Source organism: Cebus imitator, unplaced genomic scaffold (genome assembly GCF_001604975.1).
Source record: "Cebus imitator isolate Cc_AM_T3 unplaced genomic scaffold, Cebus_imitator-1.0 Scaffold384, whole genome shotgun sequence".
In the NCBI taxonomy this organism is placed as follows: Eukaryota; Metazoa; Chordata; class Mammalia; order Primates; family Cebidae; genus Cebus; species Cebus imitator.
The window spans coordinates 1184565-1205212 of NW_016107699.1; the positions used below are offsets into that span (position 1 = coordinate 1184565).

At 42.3% G+C, this 20648-nt stretch overlaps 1 protein-coding gene across 10 annotated transcripts in view; it reads left to right on the forward strand.

The window, feature by feature from the left end:
- Positions 1 to 1780: 1780 nt before the first annotated feature.
- ZNF195 (zinc finger protein 195) overlaps positions 1781 to 20648 on the forward strand; it is a 41607-nt gene continuing 22739 nt past the window's right edge. For 4 of the 10 annotated variants that reach the window (XM_017507756.2, XM_017507755.1, XM_037731127.1 and 1 more), the window contains exons 1-4: positions 1788 to 1962; positions 10083 to 10162; positions 11954 to 12080; positions 12571 to 12666. In XM_017507756.2, coding sequence (XP_017363245.1) covers positions 10148 to 10162; positions 11954 to 12080; positions 12571 to 12666 — 238 coding nt within the window. In that variant the 5' untranslated portion in view covers positions 1788 to 1962; positions 10083 to 10147. The other 6 variants (XM_017507754.2, XM_017507753.2, XM_017507749.2 and 3 more) reach the window with 6 other exon arrangements.

A 20648-nucleotide genomic window follows, 5' to 3' on the forward strand; every position in this document is an offset into this window, starting at 1 on the left:
AGAGGCCTCAGGATCATGGCTGGAGATGAAAGCCACTTCTTAACGTGGCGACGGCAAGAACAAAATGAGGAAGACGCAAAAGCGGAAACCCCTGATAAGCCCATCAGATCTCGTGAGACTTACTCACTATCACGAGAAGAGCAGGAGAAAGACCAGCGCCTATGACTCCATTACCTCCCCCGGGGCCCCTCCTACAACACATGGGATTCTGGGCGATACCATTCAGGTAGAGATTTGGGTGGGGACACACCCAGGCCATATCAACTGTGAACATGACAGCTTATGCGCTAGTTTGGGCTAGGCTCAGAAGGTCTTAAATGCTTCTGTTTTCCTCAGAACCTTACTATCTTTATGAGATCAAGCCATGTGAGCCAGCCGGAGGATGACACACCATGGGGAGGAGAAGGAGGGTGCCACTGTTGGTAGCCATCTCATCCCCAGAAGCAGAGCCACCTAGTCAACAGGCAGCTGACCATACATACATGAAGGAGTCCAGCTGTGACAAGAATAGCTCAGTTGAGTTCAGCCTAAATGGCTGATGAACTCAATTGCAAGATATTAAGTTTTAGGTGGTTTGTTATGCAATAGCTGACTAATACCTGCACCCAGGGCGGATAGGCTGCCAGGATTCAATGAAAGCCTGCTTCCCAGTTACCTGCGAGAAGAAAACACTTTATCGGTACTAATTCCGCCCCCACCCAACACTTATTTAAAGTTGGATCTTTTGAAAAATAATGTTCCATCATAAAGAAATGCATGTACACATGTATATACGTGATCGGTGCTTTTACAGACACAGCCACCACCTCCAGCCGCAGGAAGAAACAGACAACTGCAGCTTGATCGTTAGGGCTGAGGCCAAACAGCAAGGTAAGCCTGCCTTTAGTCCATTTCCTCCATATCTAAATGTTGGAGGTTACGCTATGGACAGACCCGAAGATGTGTTCTCTCCTCTTGGGGCCCCATTATCGGTGGGCAGCCGTCCTCCACCCGCGGATATTTTGCTTTGCTCTCCCCTAAGCTCTCTAGGGTCACCATCTCGTCCACCCTCCGACCAGAGGAGAGATGTTTGTAGTGAGAGGCTGTTCCCTCACCTCTGGCTGAAAAGAGACGTTCAGAACCTTCACCCCCTGACATAAGGGAGGTTAGACCCCTCAGAGCTGCACTTCAATGTGGCAGCTATTGATCATGTGTGGCTATTGAGTATCGGGAACGCAGCTGGTCTGCACTGAAATGTGCTGAAAAAGTAAAATACAGAGTAAGCCTCAAATATTTCGTACCCCAAAATACATGCTTCCTTACCAATTATATATTGACCATACAGGAAAATGGTTACATATGGGGTTAAATTATTACACTCAATTTCACCCGTTTCTTAGTACATTTTAAACTGTGGCTTCTAGAAAATTTAAAATTCACACGTGGCTCACATTCTAATTCTTAGAGGTTTGAAATTTCAGGCTGTCTGTTCAAAGGACCAAAAGCCAGGAAGGCCATAAAATATGAACATTTGAAATGACTGTCATTATTTTCTTTCCATGGGTGAATAACACACATTTATTTTTATAAATGAACCCAGCCACAGTCACAGGGTGAAACGCAAGTATCCTCTCGGTGCGGCCGGACCGCGCAGGTAGGAAGCCGGGCTCCGAAAGGCCGCAGCCGGCACCTGTCATTGCTCTCATTCGGCCCTTTGTCCGATTACAGCTCCTGTCACTCAGGGCCTCAGGGGGCGGGGCGTGAGGCCCTATCCAATCAGAGGCGCGGGGGCGGGGACTGGCCAATCAGGCACGCGTGTGGCGGGGAGAGGACGGCTTCCGGGTTCTGGCGGGGCCTTTGTCCGGCCCGAGCTCCACTTCCTGTCCCCGCCGCTCTGCGTCGTCCGCCTGCCGTTGGCCCTGTGACCCGGATGCACCGGGAGCGCCAGAAGTGAAACGCGGGCTCCCTGGAAGCCAGGACATGGTGAGTGTGGCGGCCAGGCCTCCTGAGACACGGGCGGGGGCGGGCTGCAGCCCGCGGTGCCGGCGGCGGAGGAGCCGGGCTGCCCGGGCGGGTTCCGGGCCCCGCGGACCCGAGGCCCCTCCGGCCGCAGCATGGCGGCCTCCCGGCGCATCCTTGCAGAGCGCCTTTGGCTCGAGCCCAGGCCCGTCTCCCCCGGCAGCTCTTCGCCCGCAGACCCGCGTCTCCCCGAGTCAGGAAGGGCGAATCCCGGCTCCGCGGGTGGTTTGTGCATAGGAGGATGACCTGTGGGGGCCCCGTCCCGCCTTTCTCCCGAGGGAGTCCCTGCAGAAATGCGTAGGAGTTTTATTTGAGCGAAGAGAGGGTCCTGAATGGCAGAGGACCTAACCATACTTTTTGGGTTTGGCCGCCCCACCAGCCGGCCCTGAAGGAAAGGCTTTTCTCAGGTGCATCAGGAAGCAAGCCACATTCATTCGTTAGTTGGGTACAGCTATGTCGTCTCTGGATTTGAGCTTTCTAGGTTGAAATTGTCTGGTCATGTAATCAGAGGTTAATGCGAGGTTCATGGTTGATGAAGCCTCAGTTTTGTTTCTGCAAGAGAGTCATTTGCAAGAAACGCATCAGAGTTACATTTTTTTTTTTTTGCTTAAGAACCCGCAGCACTAGAGCCACTTAAGTTGGATTGCCTGCTGTTTAATTATTTTAACACTAAACAGAAACCTGGTTTTTCCCTGCACTTCCCAGATGTATTTCAAGCAGGGTCTCAAAACCACCACCACGTTCTTCAGGCCTAATTCTGGCCTGCAGTAAAATCCTAAATTTCCTGTTTCTTCCAGACGTTTCCAAATGCTAATTTCCCCTTTCTGATTCACAACATTATCGACTATTCATCCTTGGCTGTAATTTTAGGCACAGTATTTTAATGAATCATTTTTTTTCACAATGCATTGAATGGCACTTTTTTCTTTTCTCTTTTTTGAGATGGAGTCTTACTCCATCGCCCAGACTGGAGTGCAGTGGTGCTATCTCAGCTCACAGCAACTTTTGCCTCCTGGGCTCAAGCGATTCTCATGCCTCAGCCTCCCAAGTAGCTACGGATTACATGCATGTGCTACCACACCTGGCTAATTTTTGTATTTTTAGTAGAGACGGGGTTTTGCCATGTTGGCCAGGATGGTCTTGAACTCCTGACCTCATGTGATCTACCTCAATGGCCTCCCAAAGTGCTCACACTGAATTACAGGCGTGAGCCACCATGCCCGGCCTGGATGGCACTTTTTAAGACATTTCTGTTTGTAATCATTCTACGTGACAGGAAAGCGGAGAATCATCCCCTGGCACTGTTGTAAAAAAATCTTTGTGCCTCTCTCTCCTCCTTTTTATTTTCCTTGGCACAGACACCTTATCAGAATGTCTTTGGTTTGAGGTTCCACTTTCGAAGCTTTACAGGGTGATTTGTTCTCCGGCACCCTCTGGACTTTTCCTTCGGTTTCCGTATTGTCTGGGGCTAACAAAAGATGCCCACCATGGCCTTGTCTGCTGGAGCATCTGGTGGATTTCAGCCCCTGGGTTATTTCTTCTCAGAGGACAGCCTGAGGTATGAAATGTGGCCTCTCCAGGGAGCAGCTGGATTCCCTGGGCTGAGAGAAGTCTGGTCCACTCTTCCTCTAAAGAGGTAACCACTTGGATGGGAGATTAAGATGGTCTTCACCCAACCCAACTTTCAATCCTTGGAGACACATTGCTGATCAGCCAATCAGATGTTGCTGTCAGGGGGAAAAGACTGAAATCATTTCTGTCCTTTGGACTCTCTCAGATTTGTGAAGGGAGACAAAGTGTTTCAAAGGACAAGAAAAACCCACCCTCATGAGGTGGTGCAAAAACCTGTAAAGCAGAATTCACCTGGGCTACTCAGTGGGGCACAGTGTAGTGTATCATGGGAAGGGTCATTGAGCTCTTTAGTGAACAGGATGCAGCTGGGAGGATCTCCCCAATAACAGAATAGCCTGACGTGGCACAAGTCATTAGACACGCCTGTTGCAGTCAGCACTGCCACTGTCCGTCTTGTCACCTTGACATAATTTGTTCACTTACTGCAACTTTGGTTTTTTAATCGTAAATTTGCATTGTATCAGTAGAGCCCGAAAGGTAAGAAAATACTTACAAAGGACATGAAGTAGGTCCATTTCAGAAAAAAAAGTTGAATGTGTAGTCACGTGTAGCTTTCTCTTCTCCAGAGTGATTAAATGTAGAAAGTTACCTGGGTCTGTTCTTTTTTGGGAAATGATTTCCAGCAGAATCATAGGGCTTAGCTTTGGGAATGCTACCAGGGAAAATAAAATGCTTCTTTGATAGCTATGGAGAATGTTTACATTTTCTACAAACAATTATGGTAGACTACTTGGTGAACTACATACATTCATCAAAACATTAGCTCCTCCTTTTGCAGGGTGAATTTGTTATAGTGAATATCTCTGCTTTATATCCTTTCTCTAGATTTCGGAGTTTATGCCAAGTTGTAGGAGATGAACTTAGCACTTCTAAAAGTGTTCACAGGGATTGTTTACTGTTTGATTTGTTATGGAAAGAATAAGTTCATTGTTTGAAAGCAATAAACACTTTTGCTTTTTCTGTTGATGTGAAAAGTGTGAGCGCCCTACAGTTTCCTTTTCTTCTGTAAACTGAGTGATTTTGTTGGATGTTTTCAACACTGGGTATTTTCTTACTTAAAACTAAGTGGATAACCCTGATTGGGAAGTTGAAGCCCAAGAACAGTGACTACAAGCTAAGGCCAGTATTGAGCCTGCAAAAGAAGGCAACTGAAGGCCTGGCTCGAGCTTGTCCGGCCCGCAGTCCTGGGCTGCATGCCGCCCTGGGCTTTGAATGTGGCCCAACACAAATTCATAAACTTTCTGAAAACATTATGAGATTTTTTTGTGTGGTTTGTTTTCAGTTCATCGGCTATCATTGGTGTTAGTGTATTTTATGTGTGGCCCAAGACAGTTCTTCCCCTGTGGCGCAGGGATGCGGAAGATTAGACACCCCCGGCCTAGCTCGTGCCTCCCAAGGAGCCTCCCCTGTGGGTGCCCCAGCCTGCTCACGGCAACCGTGGATGGAGCCTTTCTACAGAGAGAAGCTGCAGAGCTTGGGGGCCTTGGGGACCACAGGCAGATGCAGCTGGAGTTGGGATGGGAGTTGGGGAGGTCTTCCTGGGTGTGGGATTGTTGTTATCCTGGGGCTGTTTCTAGACTTCATCAAATAAAATAAATGGAGCTTTAGGTCGGAAGTTATTGAACTCTAAAGGAGGATTGCAAGTGGGAGAAGGTACCATCTATCAGGCCTTTGAAGAGCTCCAAAGTTAGGCAGACTAGGGCTTTTTGTGTTTTTATAGGGAGAAGGGAGGACAGGATAGAGGGTGGGAAAACCAGATTCTAGATCACAGAATGTTTTACTCTGAAATCAGCGTGTTCTTGGGAGGGGCAAGAAGAGGGGCTGTATGTTGGCTCAGACTGAGGGTAGGTCAAAATTGAGGGACTTGGGGGAAGGAGAGGGATTTTAGCGGATTTTGATAGAGAAGTATTTTGTTATGACCACTGAAGACAGAATTGTTCAGCCGATTGCTGATTAGGAAAAAAATGGAAATTTTCAGGTGTCTGTATCTGGCTATGTGGTAGGTAACAAAGGGAGCGTCATTTGAGTCTTCATAGAAAGGGGTTTCTCTTGATTCAGCTGTCCCTGGAGAACACAAGGAAGGAGCAGTTCTGTTCCTCAGGGCTCTTGACCAGAATCCGTTAGGCACTCCTCCTCCTCACGGCGTTCCCCTGCCCTCTGCAGCTCTTCCGGGCCATTACTGGTATGTATCTTTTTTAGTAAACCAGTAAATGTAAGCACAGTGTTTTGCTGAGTTCTTTGAGTAGTTTTATCGAATTGCTGAACTCAACAGGAGGTTTTGGGAGTACCCAGTTTATAGACAGTAGGTCAGAAGTATAAATGGTTATCCCAGGCTTGTGACTGGCATCTGTGGTGGGGCAGTGTTGTGGGACTGAGTCCTGAACTTGTGGGATCTGAGCTGGCTCTAAATGGTGTCAGAATTAAAATACTGCACACTTGACCGGGTGTGGTGGCTCATGTCTGTAATCCTAGCCCTTTGAGGCCAGGAGTTGGAGACCAACCTGACTAACTTGGTGACACCCCATTTCTACTAAAAACACACCACTGTAATCCCAGCTACTCGAGAGGCTGAGACACGAGAATCGCTTGAGCCTGGGAGGTGGAGGTTGCAGTGACCCGAGTTCGCAACACTGTACTCCAGCCTGGGCAACAGAGCGAGACTCTGTCTCAAAAGAAAAGAAAAAGTTAAGCAGTCAGTTGGTGTCAAAGAACTGGTTGGGGTTCAGCAAACACCACACTTTTCGCGTCAGGAGAAAGGCGTCTTGGGCCTGGGTTGGAGGGAGACTCTGGGTGTCTGGGAAAACAAGGCCATGTTCTGCACACAGGCCATCACGTTGCACCTTGTCCTGTGATTCTGGGTCCCTGAGGGTGAGAGGGGACTGAGAACTTGGAGGGAAAAGGTGCTTAGAACAGACAGCCTCCTCCCCAGCTGTCATCACGATTCCCAGCCACTCAGGAACACTGACTTGCCCACACCCCTTCAAAGACTAGGCATCCCCTTCGGGAATTTGACTACAGCACCTTTGGAGTTAGAATTTCCCACCCAAAACCCACCCAAGTGCCTTCAGGACCCCTGGTGTATCCTCAGCTCCAGAAACGGAATCTGCTGCAGGAGCCTACACCTGCCACCAACTCGGGACCCCCCCAGTGGTACTCTCTTCGGCCTACAGGGACACAGCGCTACGTCGGGTCACAGCCCCACCCGGGCCGCTGACTTGGCACTCTTTGCCACCCTGGATCCTGGAGAGCGCCTTTGTCTCTTGATTTGTTTTGCGCACAAACACCTTTTGTGTGCACCTGCTGTGCCCAAGGCCGGCCCACCCCTTCGGTGTGTGAATCTAGTGCTTGCTGGAATTCAGATGTTCAGAGTTTTAGGACCATGGCCCTGGACCTCGTTGTTGCGAGAACAAATACCAGTTAGAAATAAGAGGCTTAATTCTCTCACTCGAAAATAAGGAAAAGTTTTTTTTCTTCTCCCAATTCTGAAAAGATTTACTTTAGGGCACTTTCATCTGCAAGTTTTTTCTCTGCTCTTTTGAAATACACATAAGTCACTTAAACAGCCAAGTCTTTTGTCATTCTTTTAATTCAGGATTGTCTTTGTTTAGGGCCTGAGAACCATTACTTGGCAGATATTTGTTTTTTTCCATTTTCAGTCTTTTAAAGTAGACACCGATTTGCTTAGAATGAAGAGTACACGGCAGTGGAGCGCAAAGCTGAGGACAAAGTCCGGCGATGCAGAGGGATGCAGGGTGCAGGATGCCAGAGCCTTGGACAGAGGCTGGTCATCTGCAGTGACTACTGCAGGTCGAGGCTGAGGGGCTCACACCGCCAGAGCAAGGGTAGCCGAGCGTGTCAGCCAAACCGGGGAGTTTGCGGCTACACCTTCTTTTCTATTCATGACTTAGGAACAACTAGCAGAGTTATATACCATTTTTAGTAGACAACTTGCATCCATTTAAATTAAACAATATTTTCTACAATAACGTGAATATAAAGGCAAACTATTTATTTTGGAGAAAAACCCTTAAATAGTAATTTTAATATCAATGTTATTCTTTTGAAATGTAAAGTGTTGTAACTGAATTAAAGTTACAAAGTTTTTAAATACTACCTACATCATGACTAGTATATTAAAGTTGTTCATACTGAGATATTTATATTTAATATCCGAAGAAAATTCACTCCCCAATTTTTCCATTTTCTACTCAGAATCCGCCTGCGTCTCTCCTGCCTGGATCGCCATAGATTTGCAGAGGGCATCCATGCAGGGTCACGGGAGCTCTGTCACCCGCAACTGGAGTCTTTCGGACATCCGTCTGCAGGTGCGCGTGCAGACCGGGCGCGGGATGACAAAATGAGCTGTCTGTGCTTCTGTCTTAGAATAAGAGGAATGAGTCACCCAGGGTGTGCTCGTCCCCTCAGAGAAGAAACCTCCTTGGTACCCAGATACTTGAGTAAAACACAAAAATGAGACCTGGAGTTTGAAACTGGTGAACGAATTGATTCCGTCTTGTGTAGCATTAGAAAGGCAAGGCAAGCAGTCACGGCCTGCAGACCAGAGGCTTTCTGTTTCCAGTAACTGGGTGAACAACTGAATTCAGCCTCAGGGGGTTAGCACAAAGAAGGAAGTGGTCAAAGGGGCTGAGGCTTCATTTGGACCGTTTTCCTCCAGTGGTTGCTGTGAGTTCTGATGTCACCAGTTGAAGGGATATCCATAGACAGAAAAGGTGGTGGTGGTATCATTATTTCTGTTGCTTTTGCCCTGCTAAAAATAAATATTAGCTTCTAACACATATGTCCTAGAAAATTCTAAAGGTTTTGGTTAAATTACTTGTTATTTTATGTGATAAAATAGACAGGGAAGTGGGTTACATAGATTAAGATTCTACAAACCCTGAGATTTAAATTTTTGGGGGGCAATTTTAGGAAAAACAGAATTGTAAATACTTAGTAGCACAGAGATCAGAATCTGCATAGCGCCCTCTCCCTGCACAGACATGCCCAGACTGCCTCTCCTGTAGCCTCACTCAGGTCTGGCCTCACCCTGGAATCTCCTCCGATAGAGTTAGCTAGAGAGTTAAATCAGAGTTTTGGGTGGTGACTCCTGCTGCCTCTCCAGAACTGATATTGATAATTTTCTGAAACCCCAAAGCAGATAAATGGGATCAAAGCACTGTCTGTTTTGGGCCTTAATTTTTTTTTTTTTTTTTTTTTTTTTATAACACCAGTGCTTTTGGAGATAGCTCATACAGCAACCTGTTTCTCAGTCCTGTGGGCCTAATAGCTGCTTCACAAGCCACAGGAAAGTGAATGTAAACACGGCAATGGAAAATGCCTCTGCACTAGACTTCTCCCTCTGTGCGTCCACTCCGTTGGTCCACATGGAGCTTTATACACTTTTGAAAAGTCAACGGTAGAAAACCAAAAAGAAATGCAAAGCCTGGGCCGTTGGTCTATATCTTGAGAGTTGCGGGACACTTGGTGCCATCACCCAGGCTGTGACGGGCATTAACTCACATGACGTGAGGCGCCCAGCGCAGTGCTCTGGTGCATGTTCTGAGCACGCAGTGCCTGCTTCATGGACACTGCATTCATACGTGTGTGCAGCTTTCAGATGGAGACAGATTCAGACATTGCTTCCTTCTCCAGCCCTGGAAAACTGTAAAGAGCCATAAAATAACGTAATCTTTCAGGGTGGAGATGGGCCGTTTCTATTTGCACCAGAAAGAACTTGTGCCGTGGTAAGAGGGCTGGGTGTTAGGGCCTGCGCAAGGGTCGCTTCCTTTAGCTGAGCGCAAACGATCACAGGTCCCGGGCGAGCTGCGTCACCGTCAATGGCAGAACTGTTAACAAATCCAGCCCATGAGCCCTTTGTAATCTTCAGAAGCACAGGATCCAGAGTGGGACCAAAATTACCAAATGGTTTCTATGCACATTGAAGCTTGAGAAACTGGGCTTAGCTACATGGTTCCCAGCCAGCTTCTGATTAAATCACATGGGCAACTCGAAAACATGCCCTCCCTGCAGATTCTGTTGGTTTGGGCGGAAGCACCAGTGCTCTTTGAGTCACACGCCTCAGGATTCTGAGGTGTGACCAGTCAGTTACGAGGAGATTCAGATGCTTTTGTGAGAGTTGAGTTCAGCCTTGATTCCAAAGGGAGGTCACAGGGCCTTCTCTGCTTAGGTTTCAGAGGGGCGGTTCAGTGCAGCTTACATTCCTGTCGCTGTAGCAGAATTGCTGCTGTTTGTGGCAGGGAGGGTACCTGAGAGCAGGAAGAGAAATCCGTATTTAGACGTCCAGGTAGAAGTTTACTGTTCCTGAATCTCTTTGATAAAGAACAGAAAAGCGTGGACTTTTCCTGTGTTTCTAGGTCTTTCTGTTGATGGGTCTGGTGGTGGCAGGTGAAAGGGTTGTGCTGACACCTTAAAGGCATATTCTCACGACGCAGCTGTGATTTGTCCAGAGAATCTTACCTAAGAGGAAACTCCAGAGAAGCAGGAGAAAGAGAAAGAAATGGCTGGTGCTCAGGTAAATGCATCTCAGGTCAGGGGTTGTGTCTGTTTGCTCCTGAAATGTCCTGTGTTAGAATTTGGAAGCCTTTGCTTTTCTGATTGCGGTGTTTCTGTATGATACATTTGTTTCAACTACTTTTTTTTTCTTATAATAATGAAAGGTCGCTGAAAATATTTCTTTTCTATATACCAAAGCCTTCTCTGTGTTATCTTCACCTTGACTTCTTATATGCCATGAAGAATTCTCGCCATGACTTTATGACCTGCAGTATTAAAAATGTTCACTTTGTGGCACTGAACCATGGGAAGGTGTGGATACCCAAGATTCCTCTGAGGATGGGGAGTGGTTTTTGGATGTTAGTGAAGAAGGGAAACATGCACCGTTTAGGTTTCATCTGGATACTCCATCAGTTGTATGCAGAACAGGGTTAAGAAAATAAACATTTAAACCAGATGGCATTTATTGCCCAGAATAACGCAGAACATTCTGAAAAAGAGAAAAATGAAAAGACACTTGTTTTTTAGAGTGCTAAAGAAAGACTGTTTTATTACACAATTAGAGATTACTGCTGGGCACAGTGGCTTACGCCTATAATCCCAGTACTTTGGGAGGTTGAGGCGGGTGGATCACTTGAGGCCAGGAGTTCGAGACCTGCCTGGCTAACATGGTGACATGGTAAAACCTCTTCTTCTAAAAAAAAAAAAATACAAAAATTAGCTGGGCGTGGTAGCACATGCCGGTAGTTCCAGCTACTCAGGAGGCTGAGGGACGAGAATTGCCTGAACCAGGGAGGCTGAGGTAGCGGTGAGCCGAGATCATGCCACTGCACTCCAACCTCTGTGACAAGAGCGAGACTCCGTGTCAAGAAAAAAAGGAAAGGGATTACAGAACATGGAGAGACTTGTCTCTTCAACTTTACATAAAACTGATTTTTCTGTATGATTAGGTTCAGATTATAATTTACTTTTTGGCCAGCATCACACCAGTAATATGTCTTCTCTGTGCATTGGCACATGATAAAAATCTGTCCTATTACAGTTGATGTTCATTTTATTCAGTTGGTTAAAGAGCTCTCTGACAGATTTTTCCATTGTAGATTTTAATTATTTTTTCTCTTTTTTGTTAAGTACGTTGAGGAGATTTACTGATTAATGTGTGTAAATAATCACATTTAATCTGAAAGGTCTTCACTTCTTAGATTCTTTTTGCATATGCCTTGCTTTAGAAGATAAAGAATCTCATCTCTGTTTGTGGTTCATAAAAACTGGGATAAACTCAGGCTCTGCCTCTTACAGGATGTTTGACACAGTATTGGCTTTGGACCCAAAGAGCTGGCATCACTGGTGAGCATGTTAGAAATTCAGAAACTCAGGCTTGATCTAAGATGTCCTGAAGCAGAATCTGCACAAGACCTCTAGTTTATTGGCCACATTAAATTTAAGAGGTAACTTCTGACTCTCCATGACTTTGCTGTCTGAGAAATAGACATGCCTTATTCATATGAAGTAAACGTGGCACTCAAAAATGGACATGCCGTTGTCGATGCCCTTGATTTTACACTTTATCATCCAGGAGAGTACTCTGTGTACACTGCTTGTGTGGATCTTAGGCAATTCTGTTTCCTCAGAGCTAGAGAGAATGTTAGAGAAAATTCTTGTGCTAAAAATTACCTTACTGTATAATTCCCACCACTTGTATAAGTCAGAACCAGTTCTCTTCACACGCTCATTTCACCTGGAGTCAAGTTAAGAACTCTGCCCAAAGCCACTTGGTAAGTGTTTGCTGCTGTTGTTGTTTCTTCTTCAGAAAGTGTTGACATTCAGGGATGTGGCCATAGAATTCTCCCTGGAGGAGTGGAAATTCCTGGACCCTGCACAGCAGAATTTGTACAGAGATGTGATGTTAGAGAACTACAGAAACTTGTTCTCCATTGGTGAGGATGACTTCAATACGTAACTCCTCATATGCCCTAAAGAGTTGCTTTCGTTCCTTTGCAGAATGTTTTTTTGGGAGTTTCTGCGTTGCATGAATGAGTTTCAGATCCCTGCTTTTAAGAAAACCATGGGGATTTGTTGACGTTTAAAAAAAAAATCGTCAAAATGTGGTTCATCTTGCCATAAACCTTTTTTTCAGCTGATCTGTATCTTTGACTCTAGTGGTAATTCCAGAAATTTAGTGGCATGAAATATTGTTGCCCGCATGTTAAAATCAAATTTCCACCACCGAGTTTTGATTCAGCAGTACTGAGTGGTGAAACTAAGAACACACAGATTTAAAATGCTTACTGAATATTCTAAAGGTTATGTCAGGAATCATTTTTGGATTACTTTTCTAGAATCTCCTACAGTGTTCACTCTACTAAGCATACAAGGTTGGTAATTGGTGAATTTCAGCATAATGTCACTTTTTTTCTAATAAAACAGGTCTGACTGTCTCTAAGCCAGGCCTGATCACCTGCCTGGAGCAAAGAAAAGCACCATGGAATCTGAAGAGACGGGAGGCAGTAGACGGACATCCAGGTGGGTGGGACTTAACGAAGCCGGTAATCCAGGTGAAAGGTCCAGGGGCCGCGGAGGAAGCCAGACGTTAACTTGTGGCTTGGGAAGCTCCGCTCCAGTAGAGATGGGTTCTGAGAGCCTGGGTTTCTTTCTCTGGCTGTCCCCTGGGAGCATCTTCTATCTTATTCTCTTACATTTTCTCCAGATTCCGCTTCCCAGGTAGCGATCTTCCTTCAGGTCACAATAAACATCAGAGCCCTCCTCCTGCCGAGTAAGGACCTGTGTGGTCTCGCTGCTTGCTTGGCCTCTGCTGTTGAGAACCTGCATGTCCCTGCACATTTTTGAGGAACTCTGTGTGAAATGTTTCTTCATTTCTCCTTTTGCATCAGGTCTGAAATGTGTGAGAGGGGCGGTGACGGTGTTTGCTTCAGAAACTCCACAAGTCCCGCAAACAGATGTTGTGTGTTTTCAGCTTTACGATTTTGTATCGTACAGAGGTTTCACATGGGAGTCTACTGAAAGTTATACGCAGTCATTTTCTCCAAACACTAAACATCTGCCCCAATACGAGATAATTTGGTTATTTTACTTCAAAATTGTGGTTTTTTTAGTATGAACTGAGGTTGGTCATTTGAACTCTATATTCCCCAATGCCCAACTGTAATAGTTATGATTATCATTTTATAATTCCCTCTTTTTTAGTATGAAGCTTATCAGGACTGTGTCATTCGTGTGTATGTATGTATGTGTGTGTATGTTTATATGTGTGTGTATATATCATGTATGTGTATATATCATATATCAACATAGAAATGACAGGATTTCATTCTTTTTTATGGGGGAGTAATAGTCTATTGTCTATTTAAATCATATTTTCTTTATCCATTCATATATATACACACACACACATATACAGGTGTGTGTATATATATGGGCATATGTATAACAGATTATTTTAGAAATAAAAATTGTGTATACATTGTGGACAGGGTAATAATTGGATATGTGTATACATTGTGAAATAATTAGTGCAATCACATTAAGGAATAAATCTGTTACTTCACATAATCACCTTTTCTTGCAGAGAGAATACTTAAGGTCTACCGTCAGCAAATTTTAAGCACAGAAAACATTATTAACAGTATTCCTAACACGACTCACTCGATTCCCCAAAAACTCATCTTAGAACTGAAAGCTTGGACCTTTTGAACAATATCTCATTTTCCCCAACTCCAGGCCCTGGCAACTACCATTGTCCTCTGCTCCTGTGAGTTCAGCCATTACAGATGTCCCGTCTGAGGGAGAACATGCAGTCCCTGTGTTTCTGGGCCTGGCTGAGATTATTCAGCATCATGTCCTTCAGAGTCAGCCATGGTGTTGAATGACAGGATTTCATTCCTTTTTTGTGACTAATATTCTGTTGTCTATTTATATCATATTTTCTTTATCCATTCAGCATCCACAGACATTTAGGTTGTTTTTCTATGTTGACAATTGTGAATAATGTTGCAGTGAACTGTGAGCAGATAATTCTTCAGGTACTGCTTTTATTTCCTTCAGTGATACATACAGAGTGGGATTGCTGCACTGTAGGGTGGGTTTACATTTTTTTATTTTGAAATAGCCTCCCTCCTGGTTTTCATAATGACTACCGAAATGTTTTTGCTTTACATCCTTGTCAACATTGTTATTAGGCTGGTGAAAAGTTAAGTGTGTTTTTTACCGTTTAAAAGGCAAAAACCACAATTACTTTTGGAAAGACCTAATATATGACTTATTTTTGATATTTGCCATTCTAATATGAAAAAGGTTGATTGTACGTTGTCTTTGGTGTGCAGAAGCCTTTTAGTTGAATGCACTCCAGCTTGTTTAGATTTACTTTTGTTTCTGTACTTTTGGTGTCATACATAAATGATTGCCAAGACCAGTATCAAAGAGGTTTTCTCTTAGAGTTTTTAAGGATACATGTTTTACATTTAAGTCTTTATTTCAACCTAATTTTTTTGAGTATGGGGTAAGAAAAATTACTTATTTCACTATTTTGACTGTGGGTATTCTGTTTCCCCAGAACCAAGTGTGGAAGAGACTATACTGTCCATATTGTATGTTCTTGTCACACTTGTGAGAGATGAGTTGAGTTGATATGCAGGAGTTTAATTCTGGGCTCTCCATTCTGTTCCATTGGTCTCTATGTCAGTTTTCTTCTCTGTTCACATACCATCCTGTTCTTACAACTGTAGTCCTACAACGTAGTTTGAACTCAGAAAATATTATGCCTCTCGCCTTGTTCTTTTTCCTACAGATTGCTTTGGCTATGCCAAGTTTATTTTAATTCCATATAAATTTTTGAATTATATTTTCTATTACTGTGAAAAAGGCCCCTGGAATTTTGATAATTTTCAATGGATCTATAGTCTTGGTCTTTAGCAGAATTTTACAACCCCCTCCTTGGATTCCAAAGCTCCCTTACAGGTATTTTTTTGAGATGAGGTTTCTCTGTATCACCCAGGCTGGTTCTGAACTTCTGGCCTCAAGTGAGCCTCTCCCCCTGAGGTCCTGAGTAGTTGGGATTATAGGCATGAGCTGTGGAGCCTGGCTCTCTGGGAAAGGTGTTTCCATCCACAGCAGTCTGACACATTTTTGTTGCTGTGGGGGTTAATATAAGCCTGGGTCCCCCTATTTCACCACCTTTCTATGTCATTTTCACTTTCTCTTTTGTTCTGTTTCAAATTTATCTGTAATTTCAAATTCTAATATTCAAAACAGTATGCTAGAAATTAGCATGTTCTGTCTGAATTAAATTATTTAGTAAGCACTCCATGTTTATTAAATTACTGCAGGCAAAAAGAAATCATAGCATTTTATCCTGTTTTTCCAATCTGTATATAAATGGTAATATGATTTATTCCCAAATGTTTATTTTTTATGTCAGTGACTCCCACCATATTTTACATGATTTATATTTTACTCTTTGTTTAGAAATGTAAGGTTATTCCTTGCTTCTGAAAGTATGGCAGCATTTTTACTTTGCAGAATAGCACCAGTATAGTAAACATATAATAAAAATTATCTTTAGTATCTTCTTAGAACATTAAAATGTTCTCAGTAGAGTCTTTCATTAATGACGTGCATTTTCTCTGAAATTTTACTGCTGTACACTGCATGCCGGTGATTCAAATAGTGATTCAAAATAACCTGCTTTTCATGATTACACAGCCACAGTTGAGTATTGTAGTTACTAGGCAAATTCTTTTTTAATGGTACATCACTGTTTCATGGCAGATTTTATGACTAACACTTCTCTTAGTGTTTTGTAATTCCATATGACTGTTTTTATGGTTGAATAGTGTTCCCTTACATGTATATGCCACGTTTCTTTGTGTGCGTTCATCGCTTGAGCCTTCCCCCATTTGAATTTTCTGAATAGTAGCACAATAAACATGGGTGTGTAAATATCTCTTCCAAGTCCTGAGTTGCTTTGTATACTTTTGATAGAGACCCAGAAGTAGGATTGCTGGATCATATAATTCCATGTTTAAGTTTTTGAGGAACATTTATGTTTTTGTTTTTGTTTTTCAAACAGAGTCTCACTCTTATCACCCAGGCTGGAGTGCAGTGGTTCCCAGCTCACTGCAACCTCTGCCCCATGAGCTCAAGTGATCCTGCCCCTTCAGCCTGCCGAGTACCTGGAACTACAGGTGCACACCACCACACCCAGTTAACTTTTGTATTTTTACCAGAGATAGGGTTTTGCCATGTTGTCCAGGATGGTCTCGAACTCCTGGGCTTCAGTGATCCACCCACCTCAGTCTCCCAAAGTGCTGGGTGGGATTCCAGGTGTGAGCAGCGCGCCTGGCCAATGCTATCTGTCTTCGTGGCTGCATCCTTTGCAGCCTGCCAGCAGTTCACGTGGTTTTCAGTGTCTTCACATCCTTGACAGATTTGGATCTTTTTAACAGTGGCCATTCTAATAACTGTTAGGAATACCTTCATTGCAATTTTGTTTTGCATTTCTCCACAATGAGTAATTTGGGCATTCGTTCAAGTGCTTGTCAGCCGTTTACATATCTTTTCTGGAGGATTTCAGTCAGTCCTTCATCTGTTGTTAAGTCAAGTTACTTAATTTTTGTTTTTGAGTTGTGAAAGTTTCTTACATACTCTGAGTATTAACTACTATCATGTTTGTGATTTGCAGGTATTTTTTCCCATTTCTTGGGTGGCATTTTCATTTCACTCATTGTGTTCTTTGATTTGCAGAAAGTTTGAAGTTTGATGTAGTTCAGTTTTTCTGTTCTTTTTTTGCACTTATGCGTTTGATCTATATTTTCTTCTAAGACTTATATTCTATTTTTATGTTTAAGTATTTCATTTAAAATATTTTTGAATATGGTACAAGGAAGAATATTCATTTTTCCATGTAGATATCCAGTTTTTAACATCATTTGTTGAAAAGAATCTTTTCTCCATTGTGTGATCATGGAAACCTTGTGGAAGATTATTTGGTTTTATCCACAAGGGTTTATTTCTGGACTATGTTCTGTTTCATCATGTAGTTATCTGTCTTTGTGTCGGTACCACGTTGTTTTATTTTTATAGCTTTTTGTATGTTTTGAAATCAGAAAGTATAATGCCTCTTTGTAAAGAGTTTTGGCTACTTATTGTTCTTACACTAATTTTAGGATTAAAAGAATCAAAAAGTACCATTGGCAGTTTGATAGAGATTACATTGAATGTGTACATCATTGTGGGCAGTATTGGCATCTTAAAAAAAAAAAAACAAAACAATTATCTGACCATTGAGCAAGAATGTGTATGTTCGAGGGTGTTTAATTTTTGGCATTGCCGGTTTCGCTTTTGCTTTTGATTTCTAGTATAGTTACATTTTGGTCAGAAAACATGTTGTGTGACTTCAGTCTTAAGGAGACATTGTGTTCTAACAGAAGGCACTATGTGCAGTTGAGAATACAGCATATTCCGCTTCATGTGACTGAAGAGTTCTGTACATGTCTGTTAAGTTTATTTGGTTGGTAGTGTTGCCCAAGCTTTCTTACTGCTCTGTGTAATTTTCTGTTCTGTGTTGAAAATGGGGTCTTAGAGTCGATACTTATTGTGTTAACTTGTGTACGTCTTGCTTCACTTCTCTCCATATTCACTTTATGTATCTGGAAGTCCTGATGTTAGATTGAAATGTAGACAGATAAACAGTTGCAGATTCCTGGTTAATGGGCACAGTTTACTGTTAGATGCTCTTAATCTTTGTCTCCTGTGACAGTTTTGACTTAAGATGTATTATTGTCTATTGTCTGTCTAACATAATGATAACCACCCCACCTGATTGTGGTTACTAATTGCATGGAATTTTTTTAAATTCTTTCAGCCTATTTTACTATTTAAGGCTAGAGTCTTTCGTAGATAGCATATTGTTCTTAATTGGCTCAGCTATTTCATTTCCGTTCATTAAGTAGGTTAATTTATGTTTAAAATAGCGTCTGAAGGAAATGAAGTTCCTGCTGCCATCCTGACTATTGTTTTCTGTGTTTGTCGGCATGTTGTCCCTCGTTTCCTCTTTGACTGTCTTCATCGTTTGTTGCGTTTTGTTTGAACGTCCTTTCATTTTGTGCTCGTTTTGTTTTGCAGACCTTGTAAAGGTATTTTCTTTGTGATCACCTTGAAAAATGGAAAGTACATAAAACACCTTAAAGTCATAAATACAGATTTTAATCTCACAACTTCATTGAATACAAAAACTAACTCTCTACACCCTCCAGTGTGCTATTAACGTAACAAATCATTATATATTTTGTGTGTGGTAGCAAAGATATATGCAGATATTTTTTCAGTTGTAGTAGTATCCTGAGTTTTTACACCATCATATTAAAGTACTATATATCTGCTTACGTCTCCACCTTTAACAGAGACGTTTATATTTTCAGATGGTTTTATAATGCTGTCTAGCGTCACTGTATTTTTAACATAATGGAGTCTTTTCAGTAGTTTTTTTATATATTATAGAAATGGGGTCTTGCTATGTTGGCCAGGCTAATTCCTAACTCCTGACCCCAAGCAATCCTCTTGCCTTGCCCCACCCAAAGCTGGTATTATGGGCATGAGCCACCATGCCCACCCAACCTTTCACATTTCTTATGGAACTGTACTAGTGGCAGTGAATGCCCTCATCTTTTTATTTATTTTGGAAAGCCTTTATTTTTCCCTTGTTCTTTTGAAGTAAAATTATTCTACATCAAGTGTTCTTGGTTAGTAATATTTTTACCTTACTGAAATTTGGAAAGTTAACAGCATGTTTTTCTTGAAATAATGCCTCTACTGCTTTTCTGCTGTATATTTTTTCTACGACTTCTTTCATGAATATATTGGTTTAGGTCATGATATTCAATAAATTCCATATTTTAGCTGTTATATTTGTTTTACAGTTTTATTTCTCTGTGTTTCATTTTTAAATCTGTGCTACAATTCTGTTTAATTGGCTTATTTGTATGTCTTTGTACCAGTACCAAACTGTTTTAATTACAGTCGCCTTGTAATGTGTTTTGAAATCAGGCAGTGTGATACCTCCAGCATTGTTCCTCTTTTTGAAAATTGTTGGGTGCTTTATGGCCCCTTGAGATGTCTTATGATTGTTAGGGCTGTTGCTTTTATTTCTGCAAGAATCGGATTAGAAATTTGAAAGAGATTGCATGGAGTTTGTAGATTGCATTGGATGGTGTGACCATCTTTGCAATGTTAAGTATTTCAACCGTTGAACAAGAGCATGCTCAAATATGTTGTTTAATTGCCATGTGTTTGTGAATTTTTTTTGTTTTTCTTTGTTATTTCCAGTTTCTTTTCATTTTGGTCATACATAATAATGCGGAAGACTTCAGTTTTTTTGAAATTTGCTAAGACTTGTTTTGTCCAGGTAGTCTATCCTGGATGTTTTCTGAGCTCTTGGGAAGAGTGTGCCTCCTGCTGGTGTTGTGTGGAGTGTTCTCTCTGTGTCTGTGAGGTGTCATTATTTGGTAGTGCTTTCAAGTCCTCCAAACAATTATTAAGGCTTGCTTTACGATTCATTATTGAAAGTGGGTTGCAGAAGTATGCTACTATTGTCTTGCTATTTCTTGCTTTGATGCTGTAATTATTCGTTTATAAAGAACTCGCAGAATTGAAGCCGGAAATAGCAATATAATACGAGGCTACGTCAACACCCAGATATCCACATGAATATACACACGCTTGTCATAGGTCCCAGCGTATTGTCCTTTTTTCATTGTTTTATGTTCTTGTTTTTTGTGAGTTCTAACTTAAAGTATGTTTTATGAAGTATGACAGTTTTTAACTTAAGATGTATTTTGCATCATGTAGTTGTAACCTCTTCTGCTCTCATTTCATTAACATTTGCATGAAATGTGCATTTCCAGCTTGCCACTTTCAGTCTTTTTGTCATTAGATCTCAAGTGAGTCTCTTGTAGATTGGCTGTAGTTTGGTCTTGGTTTGGTTTTAAATTATTTAACATATGCCTTTTGATTAACTGACCCTAAGTAAACAGTTTACTGAAATCAAAAATGCACTTTAGTCATTGTACCTCTTTCCTTGATTCTTGTAGCTTTTTCCTTCTCTCTCTTTTGTGTCTTGTACTTTGTATAATAAGCTTTGACTCCTTTTTAATTTTCTTTTGTGTGTAGATATTTTCTTAGCAGAATATTTTCTTGCAATTATTATGGAAATTATATTAAACATATTACCGTTATAATAAGACATTTTATACTGGTAAATACTTTAGTTGTATATAAAAATTTTGTTTTGTTTTTGTTTTCTGAGACAGAGTCTCTCTCTTTCGCCAGGCTGGAGTGCAGTGGCACAATCTCAGCTCACTGCAACCTCTACCTCCTGGGTTCAAGCGATTCTCCTGCCTCAGCCTTCTGAGTAGCTGGGACCACAGGCGCTACAAAAATTCTTTCTTATTAAATCTGTCCTCAACTTTGTTACTGATATCACTAAATCATTT